The sequence below is a fragment of the Protomyctophum parallelum genome, assembly GCF_964188405.1.
Source record: "Protomyctophum parallelum genome assembly, chromosome: 21".
Classification (NCBI taxonomy): Eukaryota; Metazoa; Chordata; class Actinopteri; order Myctophiformes; family Myctophidae; genus Protomyctophum; species Protomyctophum parallelum.
Genome location: NC_139713.1, coordinates 7,743,054 through 7,758,062, shown reverse-complemented (window position 1 = coordinate 7,758,062; position 15,009 = coordinate 7,743,054). Strand labels below are relative to the sequence as shown.

The window sequence follows — 15,009 nt, the reverse complement described above, 5'->3', positions numbered from 1 at the left end:
AGCTATTATGATGACAGCTTACTAAAGGCATAATGTGATTTCCAGATTTAATTTGGACTAAGCAACTTTTTAGATAAAATTTCGACTTTTATTATGCAGCACCAACTAATATAATTTGTCATTTAAAAGAAATGCTGTATCCTGATTTATAATTTAGTCTCGAAACATGATTAGAATGTCTGCCTTTCATCTTTTCACTAACCAAATATTTTGGATCATGCAAAGAATCTATATTGTACTGTAGTAATTTTGTAACAATATTTGTAAGACAATGTAGTTTGTGTGAATGGTTATCATTGCTTGAGTCTGTAAAATGTTCAGAATAAATTGTTTACATAAACACGTTTTGTTTGTCTACATACATAACTGATTACAGGTATGTGCACTTTCTTGCAATGACAAAGCTGTTTTCAAATACAGCAAGTCTTCATCGTTTTTCAGGCCAAGGACCCCCTCAGCTGAGAGAAATATGTAGTGCAGGGGGTCCACCACTATACTTCATATTGTGTTTGAGATAAACGTTTTCAATTAGATAGATTTCATAGAATTTGTCAGCATTATCATAGCATTGTTTTGAGTTGGTTCATGTTAATGTGTATTTTCAGACAGTCATAGCCACTTAAACCCTCAATATTTCGAACACTTGTACTAGGTTTTCTCTTTTTTTAAGTGGTGCAACCACTTCCTTACGCAGCTGTGTGTGTCTGTGGCTGGCTGGCTGGCTGGCTGTGTCCGTCCCTGGCTGTGTCCGAGCACGAAAATAGCGTTTGGTTGGTTTTCACAACCAAGTGTCACTGTTGTGCAGCCTAACACACACACACACACACACACACACACACACACACACACACACATTAACTGTATATATGATGATTTCGGGTGTGACAGTACAGTGACAGTACAGTACAGTACAGTACAATAGCAGATTTATTTTACAGGCTCACAACGCCTGTTTGTAGATCTGCTATATTTTTGGCTAATGTTAACTTCAAAATAGGGATGACCCCCTGATGACCCCTTGTTGAAGATCCCTGCAGTAATGGAATAAACATAATGACCTCCAACAGGAGTTAGATGCTGAATAGCGCCCCCACCAGGTCAGGTTTGCGAGGAGAAGGGGCCCAGCGAGAGACTGTTGACTGTCAAATGCAAAGGAAAAGATAGCATCAGATACATCAGTTGAGGTTTCGTGCAGAGATCCTGCTTTGTAAATCATTCTTGGAAATAGTAATCTAAAAAGAAAAGCTAGTTAATGGTTATCGTCCACAAGTTAGACTAACAGTTAAGTGGTGTTATTATTAGTTAAATAAAAGACTGGCTCGATGCAAATGTGTAAGATGGAAGATTTTCTTGGTAGATTATTGCACGTGTGTGTGTGTGTCGGACTATACAGCCGGACACGATGGACAACCACAAGCAAGTGTGTGTGTGTGTGTGTGTGTGTGTGTGTGTGTGTGTTCAAGTATGGTTTGACCAAGTATGGGGTGATTTATAGGTGCTATTTTATTGAATAGTGGTGTCCTGTGAACTCTGGGTACCATTTTTAAGAATGTATTTGCCGGTAGTTCATTTTCATTTATTTAATGAAGGTGGAGCCAACACACACACACACACACACACACACACACACACACACACACACACACACACACACACACACACACACACACACACACACACACACACACACACACACACACACACACACTTTATATATAGTATAGCATAATATTTCTAACAAACCTGCCAGGTCTATGTACCAGTAGTAGTAGTGTGTATGTTTAGCCACCAGTCGTCGCTGTTTCTGCACTGGTGCTCAAAGCCAGTCGCACTTTCTCTCTCTCTCTCTCTCTCTCGGGCAGTCTCTTTGAAAATAGCCAATCTACAAGCCGTATCTCTGCTCCTCCGCCGGGGCGCTGTGAGCTTGTAGATTGGCTATTTCATTTCTCCTGAACGGTTACAAGAGAGAGGTGGAGCCTGAGAGTGAGCCTCCATGGTGGAAGGGAGGGGGGGAGGAAGAAGAAAAGGGAGAGAGAGAGAGAGAGAGAGAGAGAGAGAGAGAGAGGAGGGGGGGTGCATGGGGCATTGGAGGAGGAGGAGGAGGAGGAGAAAAAAACTCGGGGAAAAGGCGGAGTGGACAGAACACAAACCGGGGGGAGGACAGGAGGACGGCGGCAGGCAGTGGGAGCAATAATAGTACTCCTCCTTTAAAACAAAACAACAAAAAATAACAACACCACGACTCTTTAACAACACAAGAAGAAGGAATAACAACTTAAACTGCACCATGATAACGCCGTTCTTCCTGGAGAATTTCTGGGTATGTTATGTTGCTGTTGGTGGTTCTTTTCCTCATGTGTTTAATTAATGTTGTTATGATTGTGGATAGAGAGAGAAACCTCCCCCGGGTGGCACTTTTCTTATGTATTGTCTCTCTCTCTACGTGTGTGTGTGTGTGTGTGTGTGTGTGTGTGTGTGTGCGTGCCTCCTCCCTAGTTCCCTTCTCTTTACATGTCAGCCTGGAATTGCAACTATTCAACCCCGGGTTCAATTATTGACTCAGCTGGTTCTTTTTATTTGTTTATTTGTGTGTTGTTTGTTTGTTCTCTTTTTACGGTATTTCAGACGTATTTTAATTTAAGTCACACAAGTGTCGCTGCCTGCTGGCTGATGTTTTTTTCACCCCTAGTGTGTGTGTGTGTGTGTGTGTGTGTGTGTGTGTGTGTGTGTGTGTGTGTGTGTGTGTGTGTGTGTGTGTGTGTGTGTTCTGTTCGTGCCCCCCCACCCCACTGGAGGGGAGGGGAGGGGGGCTTTTTTTGGGTAAAGCATTCTAACATGAGAGCTGGCTGCGGCCTCCTCATTGGCTGACACGCGCCGTCTTGGAATGTTTATGGTCGGCCCCGCGCTTCCCATTGGTTCTCGTCGGCCGTCACTCAAGGCCCGTGTGGTTGCGTCACGTAACAAAGTTTCAGTGAGAGGCCAGATGTTGTAATAATAAACTTTTTTTTAGATAAGTGAATTGTCCCGATTTAATTGTTTGATTTGTTTTGAACCGAGACGTTGTTGTTGTTTAACGTCAAACATAAAGTCCTGTCAATGTAACTGTTGGCTTATGGAACATGTCATAATAATGTCTGCTAGTGCTGCTGTTAATGTGCTAACAGTGTTTACAATGTTTCAAGTCTCTCGCCGGGGCAGCTTTCATGTTGTTTCTTCCTGGGTTATTATGTTACAACTTGACGTGGCTACATTGTAGCAGGTTTCAATTGTTACACTGTCTGGTAGCATTCACATAATAGGGCAGCCAGCTGTATAGCTACGTGTGTGTGTGTGTGTGTGTGTGTGTGTGTGTCTTAGCCTAAGATTTGTTTTTATCGATTCTTCACATTTTCAATCTTGATAAAACTACATCTACGAGAGGCTATATCATTAATAGTAATCCTGAAAAAAAACACATATATAATACTCTGTAACTCTAATGGTAAACTGTATTCTGAGTCTTGACTGCTATAGTTACAATAATCCACGTCTGTCTGCCAGGCACCTGCCTGCCTGTACAGTATATCTGTCTTTCAATCTTTTGACTCTCTGTCTGCCTCTGTCTGCCTGTATATCTGTCTTTCAATCTACGCCTGTCTCTCTATCTGTCTAACCTTTGTAACTCTGATACGATGCTTATATATGCACTGAAATAGTGCCTGGAAGCGTGTTGTGCACTGAAATAGTGCCTGGCTGTGGATAGGGATAGGAGTTGTGACATCGTCCCGATAAATCCGATAGATAGATAGATTGATAGATACTTTGTCCTTTTCGGAGATTTGTTTTGTGCCAAGCAGTCATCATCAGGATACAGAAAACATACAAACATACAAACAAACAGATCACACAGTACATAGACAATAAAGAAACAGTGCCAACAGAAGGCCACCAGTCATAGTTCCAAGAGGCATCACATCACACTTTAATGCACGGAACTGAGACGGGGCCTGCCATGTACTGTACATCATTAATAACTTTTAATATATTTTCATGTGCTTGCAGTTGTGCTAAATGATTAGTTTTTTATCTGCTGACAATTAAAGCACCCAGAGGTTTCTGGATCTCTCTTTAAAGAGTGTCATAGGTGTGAATGGTACACTGTATTTGCTCAAAGTCAAAGCCATGTTAAAATTGTACCGTGCTGCTCACTTAGTATGTCTTTTTTTATGTGTATATTTAATCGGTTGTTCGTATCGGTATCGGTCTCGATGTAGCAGAGTGGCTCAGAGCCTCAGCCTGAGGGCCTCAAAAGTCTAATATCTCCCCCCTGGTCCATAGGGATATCCCTTTGGTCTAGTGCTTAAGATGTTACACTTTCACGCGGGAGACCCGAGTTCGTATCCCGGGCGTTACAATGGTGCCGTGAATGACCCGGATCGTGTTTCCCTGTGGGAGGAGGTCAAAAGGGGGGGGGGGGGGGGGTGAGGTCAAAAGGTGGGGTGAGTGTATAGCAGAGTGGCTCAGAGCCTCAATCTGATCAGCACCTTAAAGGTATATTCAGTGATTTCACTTAATTCAAATATCACTTATTTTTTTGTTTTGTTGTGATAATCCTCCCTACTATAGAGTGTGCTGGCCATATAAGGAGTTCCTCCCTGTCCCCAGTTAACCCCTGGGGGTCAAAAAACCTTAGGTTTCGTTTTTGACTCTCTATCCTGATTGGACGAAAGGCTGGGTCCCACAGCCAAAAACGAAACCTAAGGTTTTTTGAGTGAAATCACTGAATATACCTTTAAAAGTCTAATATCTCGATGTTGGACTTTCACGCGGCAGAACCGAGTTCGAATCCTGCGCGCGTTACATTGAGAAGCAGGACGTTATCGATATCGGTTTCATAAAATCAATACCGTGCATCATCCCTACCTCATATTCTACTTCTAGGAGGTAACTGCACACTCAAACCAAGTCCGGTCAAACTGTACAGTAATGCTGTAATCTATGTGGATGTGAACGTGGTCATCTTTTTTTCTCGTTTGTTTTTAGTTTTTAACTCGGACGCACGCCGTCCCTATTCTTTGTTGAAAATATCAGATCTACAAGGCAGCTCACAATGCGTTGCGTTGTTGTGAACAGCTTGTAGATCTGCCATTTCGCCGAAGATGGTGTAAAAGTGAACACAGGAGAGGGCCTAGTAGTGCAAGTGGGAGCCGTCATACAAGTCCAGGTGCCAAAGAATAGCCGATCTACAAGCTCTACAAGCTATCTTTGTAGTCCAAGCATCCCTATAGAGCATCGCAGTCCCCCTTTCAGAACAACGAGTGGCCCAGGAAATGATTTTCCATTAATTTTCTCCATAGGCTTTTTCCTAAAGTATTTATGTAAAGATGGTTTCGCCGCGGACAAAGCCAACTCGGATCGTGACAAATCATGACAATGAACACAATGTTTTGGGCCGATCAAATAATTTATAAGAAGAAAAACAACAAAAAAGTAACCTGCCGTTTTTTTCTACTTTCTAATTCTTTGTTTTGCCCAAAACATTGTGTTTATTGTCATCCGAGTTGGCTTTGTCCGCGGCGTAAACGTCTTTAAATAAATACTTTCTGAAAAGTCTATGAGGAAAATGAACAGCGATTTCTTCTCCGGGTCTCTCGAGGGGGCGACGCTCTATTCTAGGGATGCTGGGATGACTCGGGTTGACTGGGGTTGACTGGGGTTCAAGTGGTTAAACGTTAAAAAGTATTAACGTACATTATTTTCAATATGCCGTAATAGAAACGGATATAAAACAGATACGTTTTTACTCGTGAATTACTTTCTCTAGTCTAGAGACGAGGGAAAGTTTTACAATGCAGGTATTTATTTACATGCCATAATATGACATAAATAATATAAAAATAATAATATTGACCTACTTACTCGCACAGGTGGGGGGGGGGGGGGGGGATTCGGTTTCAGCTCCCCACAAGGGTTGCAGAGCAGAGCAGTTGTAGGTTAGGTCGGTGTCTTGCTCAAGGACACTTTGACGACCGGTCATAAACGACGTATTGCTGGCTGCCAGGCCTGGAATCGTTCACGGGACATGTTAATGTAATGTAAGGTGCACTAAAGTAATAATAACAATGTCATTCAGGCAGGGGTGCTGCCTGTGGATGAAAAAAAGCTATTTGCATGTGGTGCCCTTAGCCAAAAAAAGTAGGGGTGCACGATTATGAAATTATGACCGATATCCGAGCTCCGATTATTTGCAGGGTCATATCTGCCGATACCGATTCTGACTGATTACGATATTTCAGAATACAGAGGACCACAGTGGAAACCAAACAAGCCTAGGCCCTGGGCCTAGGGGGCTTTGGGGGATTGGGGGCTGGGAGACATAAGATGCGTGAGCTTAGCAGCAGATATATTTCCCCCCCGCCTGAGGTAAGAAATAAGGTGTGAGAGAGATCTTAGCAGCAGATCTATACTGTAGTGTACATCATATGCTATGGGCGTTAGCTTAGGTGCAAGGACATTTTAAATCAGTGCATTGTACATCTACAAGCTCACAACAAACACAGCGTAACCACGACGCTTACGGACATGCTATTTTCGTTGAACGTCCATTCATTCCGCTGTGTTTGCCAAAGCATAATATGGTCAAGTAACATTGGAAGTGTACTTTTTTTTTTATTTACGTCCAATGCCGTTTTTCTTTTACAAGGAAGAATATGGGGGTTTCTTTTCATCGTTAACTTGATGCAAGAGAGGAGAGCAAAAAAAAGGGACGCACCCAATGATCCCTCAATCTGCCCTTTGTGCCTCTGTGATGAGCCACAAGAGCAGCCAGTGACAGCCTCATCAGCTGTGCTTTAACATGCAGGACACACACACACACACACACACACACAGACAGTCAGACTCACACAGACAGACAGACACACAGACACACACACACACACACACGCAAACGCTTTGATTCACACATTCTCAGCTGAGTGCATGTACAAATAAAATGCACACAGTGATTCTCTATACATGTTAGTGTGGTTATTATAATGATTTAAATCCTAAAGTCTATTTTGTTCAAACAATTGGCCGATTTAGTTCCTTCTTGTACCTACCTACAGTACTACCTACCCACCTACCCACCTACCCGGTGCATTTATTTCCATCATGTCTCTGACTTGTGCCATAAAGACTAAGTTCTACCAGCATGACAGCCTTCTCCCCGTGCAAAGTGACAGCCAGGAGTATTCAGGATGGTGGTCGGCATTGCCAGTCACAAAACAAAACATGTATACATGGATTAAAGTCCTCAGTCGCCACGACTGATTTCAGTCCTTTTGGACTCCATAGAAGTCAGCATCATGTCTACTCTTCTATAGAAGTGTGTCCTGCACTGAAAATAGACTAGATCTACAAGCTTACAACATGAAATTAGGCCATCTACAAGCTTACAAACACGTCGCAGTGCGACGTGTTTGTAAGCTCGTAGATGGCCTATTTTCATCATATGTCATTAGTTATTTCTGATGATAATGATCTCACATATTTCATAACTGCAATCGTTAATAACGCCTCAATCTGCAATGTCTTCAACTGGTTAGCTGTATGGCTACCAAAACATCATAGTTTTACATTTAATTGTGTTAAGTGTGTAGGACGCACAGTGCTAGTGTATGTGGTGGCTCCTTTCACGCCGTTTCACAAATGACATATTTAGGACTTGGCCTTTCCTAGCAACTATTTTTCTGTCGTGAAATGTTATTCAGCTTTTTAATCCATGTGTATAATAAAAAATGAAGTTATATAGCTAGATAGTTAGAACCACCAGTTACTCATTCTCAAAATGTTTTGGCTCAGGGCAGCTCTGTAAACAGCTACATCTATATAACATAATACATTGTTACTTTATCTCACTTTACAGTTTTGTCATATTTCAGTACGAACTATGTATCGTGGCTGTGGCTCGGGAGGTAAAGCAGGTCGTCCAATGATCCCTGGGTCGGCGGTTCGAATCCCGGCTCCTCCTCCTGTCCACATGTCAAAGTGTCCTTGGGCAAGACACTGAACCCTACATTGCCTCCAATGAGTCGGTCGGTGTGAGCTCGCAACCGTTGGTGTGTGAATGTGGGAATTCAGGACGCTGGCGTCGACTGTTCGCCGCTTCACCTCCCAATGTATGAATGAATGAACCATTGTAAAGCGCTTTGAGCACTTGGAAAAGCGCTATAAAAATGCAATTCAATATTATCGTGTGCCATATGTAGCGAGTAAATAAGACTGCACGAGATTTGGTGTAGATCGAAAAAGAAGGCACTAAGTACAGTAAGTACAGTGCAACTCAGCTCTGTTTTTTGGAGCGGTGCCTCCGTTCCATTACGGAGCTATGTCTGTCTGTATGTCCGTATGTCTGTCTCTCTGTCTGTATATCCGAGCATGGAAAACTGCAACACCTAACCCATTCTGACCGGGCACCCATTTTGGTGTCAGCATCATGTTATGCTTTAGCTATTGAAAAATAGCAGATCTACAAGCTCATATCGCGCCATACGAGCTTGTAGGTCTGCTATTTTTGGAAAAATCGAAGAACGACTGACATTTTTAGAATCTGATCTCAGGTCAGAATGGGTTCATCAGACCAGTGTGTGTCCGGCGGAAACCTCGTATGAATCTGATCTCAGGTCAGAATGGGCTAAAGTAGCCAGTACAGCACCCAGGACCCCCACCCACCCCCCTGGGGACCCCCCCACATGGTAACTCCGTCATTCCTCGACCGTTTCAGACGTGGGGTGGCTCCCCAGAACCCTGTACGCGTTCCTGGGGGTCTGGATGTTCCCGGAGACTCCTGCACAGTTACACTACAATACAGTACAGAGCACAGTAGAGTACAGTAACTATAACAATAAATGAATAGTTGCACGTGCGCACGTTCATGTGATTGGGGCCATGACACGTGAACGAATGTTTCATACGTGAACGCGCACAAACGGCACAATGATAGTCAACGGCAGCGCGTTCATGTGATTGGGGCCATGACACGTGAACGAATGTTTCATATGTGAACGCGCACAAACGGCACAATGATAGTCAACGGCAGCGCGTTCATGTGATTGGGGCCATGACACGTGAACGAATGTTTCATATGTGAACGCGCACAAACGGCACAATGATAGTCAACGGCAGCGCGTTCATGTGTTTGTAACCAATCAATCCCAGAATGCACTCTGTTCCTACCAGGAAGGAGGAGTGAATCCGCCTCATGCGCTTTTGAGCAACTTAATGCAAGTGGATGGGAGGAGAACTCGGGTGTCTTCTCTATAGATATATAACTCTATGGTCCCAAGTGGTTAAACTGATCACGGCACCCTAGGGTGCCACGGCAGACACTTTAAGAAACCAGTGGAGTGGCACTGCTGTGTAAAATGTTAGTCAGGAGTCCTGCTGTTTTAAACATACTGTATCATTTCTCTGTAGTCTTTTAGATCAGTGCACGTGGTTTTTCAACCTTTTTGTCAAGGCCCACCCACTACTCAATTTGCATTTGAGTCACGGATCACCATTCAATTAGATCTAGCCTCTCAGTCCCAAGACTAAAGAATATTTTGTTGTCGTTGGATAGATTTTGTCCACAATTCCATGCTGTATTGATGTTGGCACCATAGGAGAGATAACAGGCAAACGTTGATCAAAAAATCGAAAAAAACAATTCTTCTATGTTCTCTAATTGTGTAGACTTCCTGTAAATGAAGTAATGCAGATGTTTAACAATAATTACTCTTAACTCTTGAGAGCGTAACATGAAACCCAATCGACCCGTACCGGTCCATTTGGTTTCACGTTACGCTCTCGAGAGTTAAAGATCTATAAGGGGTCCATTTGGGTCTGACTTACTCGACCCTTGCGAGCCAACTCGCGAGCTAAGATCATCCGGCAAGGCCCTTCTTTCAATAAAATCAGGCTGCAAAAAAAACTGTAGGCGACCGACCGGGCATTCGCAATTCGTGCACCACTCATCACTCTGGAACGCCCTGCCCCTGGAGATCAGGCTGGCCGAGTCTGTGCCCCGTTTAAAATCACTCCTAAAGACTCTAAAGATTTTTACTGCGTTTAACCCATTACCCATGTGATTTGTGATTTTTTTTTTTAATTGTTATCTTCTGTTGTTGGTCTTATGCATTATTGACACATTTATTTTATTGTATTGTGTCTTTGTGTGTCTATGATCCATGCTATGTTTCTATATATATTTTTCTTTTAAGCCCTTTTTGGGCGGGAACCCCTTTTGGTGTTAGCATGATGTTATGCTTTAGCTATTGAAAAATAGCAGATCTACAAGCTCATAGCGCGCCACCGAGTGGCGCACTACGAGCTTGTAGGTCTGCTATTTTTGAAAAATCGAAGAACGACTGACGTAGAAACATAGCTTTTTCAGAAAACTGTCATTTTCAAACAGACAGGTTAAGCCCTTTTAGAAGGTGCTATACAAATAAAGCATTATTATTATTACATTTGGTTACCAACTCTCCATCATTTAGCTGGGGACCACATGGCACCCCCTCAAGGACCACTGGTGGTCCCCGGACCACTGGTTGAAAGAAAGCCACTGTTTTAGATACTCTTTGCTTTATTGGTTGCAGTCTTTTGACTCGTGAGTCGGGACTATAGCGTTTGGACAGAATCTCCTCTCAGCTGAATAAACAAGTAGTTTCTAAGAATGAACCGTCAGACATGAAGGCGGTAGAGTTTGTCTGCCAGCTTAAGGTTGCATCACTCGATGCGCCACTTCCCCTTATTTGACAACTGATTATACACATCCACTGGCCATGGTGAATCACTGTAATTCAAATACAATGAGGTTCTGTTCTCCTAAAGTCTGTGCTTCCCAAAGTGGGGCCCAGGGAAGGATCCCCAGGGACCCTTGAGGGGGTCCCCCAGAAAGAAAAAAAAAGTTGATAATATAGTAGGCATCAAAATCAGATGTTTTCATCAGTCGTATTCGAAAATAGACTACCCTACAACCAGCTCCCAACGCGTGCACGCTTGCATCAGCTATAGTATCAAAGAATTTGTGTAAAAAAAACACACAAATCTTCTCTCTGGTTTAAAGACTTTTAAAGATCCTGATCCAAATATTGTACTTTTACTTTTAGTTACTTGTACTTTATTGCAACAAAATATTGATATACATTTTAAAAACGTGTGAAATGGCACATTCTGCGTAAAAACAAGAGTATTCTAACCCATTTAGACCTGAGGCCGATTCTAAAAAAACGATGTTTCTGTGTCACTGACACAGGTCAGTGGTCCTGTGTCACTGACACAGGTCAGTGGTGCCTGTCAAAGCACGCCCAGAATTATCTGTATTTGGCCACGGACGCCCATCTGAAAAAATGTTGTTCCAGGGACCTCCCAGAAGCAAAGATACGAGTTAGAAACGTTCACTGTGAAAGAATATAATATTCAAAGATTTGCGACACATTTTCACGATTTTTCAAAAATAGCAGATTTACAAGCTCGTAGTGTGGCACTCAGTGCCGTGCTATGAGCTTGTATATCTGCTATTTTTCCAACAGCTAAAGTTTTTAAATACTTAAAGTGGTTAAAAGCTATACGGTGACACAGATGTGTCAGCAGAGATGTAAATGGGTTTTCAATGTAATGGATGCAGGGGTGGTCTTTTAGATGAGTCCCAGGGACATTTGATGAGTCGCACTTCAGCAACGTTAAGAGTCATATTTTGTCATTTTTTACAAATTGCAGCTTTTAATTAACTCCCATTTCATTTCATATGGTTATAATGTGGTTATATTCATGTTGAAAACAGAAGAATAAATGATTATTATTTATAACTACAGCTAGCAAAATAAACTAGAATACAATAAATGCTCTACATATTTCATATTATTTTGGCTATAATGTATTTATTATTTTTACTGTACAGTAGTATTTTAATGTACAGTAGTGCATCCCGTGGATGCAGAGGTTGTTGTTGTATTACGTCCCTTAACTATAAACTCGTTTTGGGATGCAAAATGCACCTTATTTTAATCTCTGGTCAGTGACACAGAAGTTGAAGCCAGGCCAGGCCTCATAGTGCTGGACAACACAGTGCCCATGCAGTGTGTGACCATGTGACCAGCGCTGCATGGTGGTCACACTGGTGCCATGACCCGGATAATACGTTGAGCCCAGCTCTGACGCAGGGCTGGACGACGTGCTCAAACCCACCAGTACTTGAGTCCAAGTCCAGAGACTCCTCCTCCTGGTCGAATTAATCGAAAAAAAATAATTGTGATCTAGATTCAGACCTAAACGCAGATTCAAGAATCGTGCAGCACTAGTTGGCTGTCCAATTCATTTTTATTAGTTACTCTTGTGTTTTTGCTACAAGAGAGACTTTAAGAGTCAGGCTTTGATGTTGTCTGTTCAAAGCCACAGTATTTGGCCACCAGGTGCCACATTTTTAATGTAGTAATGTTCAGCAACTACAGATTAAAAACTACAGATTAAAAACTAAGATCAAAAAGATGAAAAAAACTAGAGACTTGTTTGATCTCAATTCTTGCAGCACCATTCCAGGCTGTGGAGCGATGCGATCCGTTTTCATATCAATAAACTTCGTCTTTTGGATGAAACTTCGTCTTGGGCGTCGGGCTTTACTAATAGAAAGGACGGTGAACTTCGTCCTGGGCGATTGAGGTGATCACTGAGCTTAACAATGGTTTATTATATAATGAGTTACTTGCCAGTGTAGCTCTAGGGTTAGGGCCAATATACAAGCTTGCAACGTGTTACATTGCAATGCTTTGTGAGCTTATAGAGTGGCTATTTCCAATTAACATATGACCTGTATTTAGTAGGTTTGAGTTGTACAGTGCTAGACCGGCTGACATACTGATGTTTTAGTAGGTTATGTGTCCTAACAAACAGAGATCTTTTCCCCCCCTAGAATCTCTTGAGTAAATAAGCTGTCAGTGTCATACGCAAACAATGAAAGCCAACCGTTTCTGTGTGTGTGTGTGTGTGTGTGTGTGTGTGTGTGTGTGTGTGTGTGTGTGTGTGTGTGTGTGTGTGTGTGTGTGTGTGTGTGTGTGTGTGTGTGTGTGTGTGTGTGTGTGTGTGTGTGTGTGTGTGTGTGTGTGTGTGTGTGTGTGTGTGTGTGTGTGTGTGTGTGTGTGTGTGTGTGTGTGTGATTGGTTTCACATCTCTGTCTGTGCAAGTACTGTATACTAATACTGTGCACGCACACACACACACACACACACACACTCATATTTAAGCTGTGTTAAAGTTGCATTGAGTGATATGTTTGATAGTTAAGTTGGTCTGTACTGAATTGTTTGCAGTGGTGCTGCACGATTCTTGTTCAAGTGTGATTCTCACATGATTCTCATTCTTTCCATGAAAATATGTATTGTCTTTAGTCTGTATAGTTGCTGCTTGCTGAACATTATTACTACATTAAAAATGTGGCACCTGGAGCCAACTACTGTGGATCTAAAACAGACAACATCAAAGTGCTTGACTTAAACCTCTTAACACCCTTGTCGCCATGACCCGCGGCGCCGTGGGTAATCATGATTACCCTTTGATAGCCCAACCTGCGGCGCCGCGGGTAATCACTTCATATCAAAATTCACCCGCAGAAGCCAAAACATATGCCATACTGCGCCCAGGTTGCTAGGCAGGTTGGCTATATATGTCCCTCCAGGCACAAGGCGAAATGCGGGGTGTGCGTCGAATTTGCGAAAATAAAACCTCTACAAGCTCGCAACACATTGCGTCTTCTTGACATGTTGTGAGTTAGTAGATCTGCTATTTTTGCTATGAAGAAATACAACTTGACAACAACCAATTGCGAGATGCATTTTAAACGTCATGCCTCTTCTAGGCCTGCCCATACTCGTCTAATTGCAATTATCTTGCCATTTACAAGCGAACGGGTCACAAAGTGATGCTTTGTTCGCTTGTAGATCAGCTATGTAAATGTTTTATATTTAAGTTATTTGTCCTATCTGCCTCATACCCATTTTGTAGCTCTGTCCCTCTCTGTGCCTGTCTCTCTGTTTGTCCGTACGTGCCTCTGTCTGTTTAGAGAAGGGCCTTTTGACCCCTTACGACCTATTGACCCCTGCACACACACGCGCACACACACGCACACACACACACACACACACAGTAACTATAACAATATAAAAGTATAGTTGCACCGCTCAGTTCGCAAGGGTGCATTAACCTAACCTTAACCCATGTCTAACCAATGACTAGTCTAAACTAAGTAAGTATGCACCCCATTACACATCCCACAATGCATCTGCAGGTCTCCCAGTCTGTGCAGTAAAGTAAGTTAGAATGATGGATGCTTTGCTGAAATTTATCTTAAATCATGAGGTGATATGAGGTTAAACTTAGGGCTGACCCCCAAAAAAAGTTGAATATTTGAAGCTTTGTTCGATGACACGAAATCCGAACATGAAAAAGAAAATCGAAATTGATTTCTTTCCATTTGATTTGTTTAATTTAAAAAAAATCAAAATGGCTGATCTACAAGCCCACAACGCATTGCAGCATGACATGTTGAGAGATTGTAGAGCTGATAGATACCCTTCAAAGCCATGTGTGCTTGAGCTCCACCATTCATGAATCACTGACTCATTATTTCGAATGAGTCAGTAATTACAATGAGTCAGTAATCACTGACTCATTATTTACTCGTGTATTGGAGATTATGTAATGGGTATTGTAATTTAGCTGTAAATAGTATTAATGTATTTCTTTTTTTTTGTATATGATTGGCTGTTATTGTATTTTTTAGAAAAGTGGTGAAAATTAGCACATGTGCTAACACACTGTAAACGGTGCATCTACAATTTGTACAACTGTGCAATGAGCAATGCAATTGTTATGTCCATATAAATTAAATAAACATAAATTCTGCTCGTTTTTAGGGCTAAAAGCTTCAACTTAAAAAGAGAAAACTGATGGAAGGTCTCAGCCTTATAATGAGGTTGCGGTAAATTAATATCTTGCTAGATAGTTTTTCTT

The 15,009-nt window shown here is 42.2% G+C and overlaps 1 protein-coding gene across 1 annotated transcript in view; it reads left to right on the top strand.

Annotated features, from left to right (window-relative positions):
- The first annotated feature begins 2,066 nt into the window (after nt 1-2,066).
- Nucleotides 2,067-15,009, top strand: part of fcho2 (FCH and mu domain containing endocytic adaptor 2) — a 107,566-nt gene continuing 94,623 nt past the window's right edge. The window contains exon 1 of the mRNA XM_083794106.1: nt 2,067-2,320. Within this exon, the coding sequence (XP_083650232.1) occupies nt 2,288-2,320 (33 nt within the window). The 5' untranslated portion in view covers nt 2,067-2,287. The remainder of the gene's footprint in view (nt 2,321-15,009) is intronic.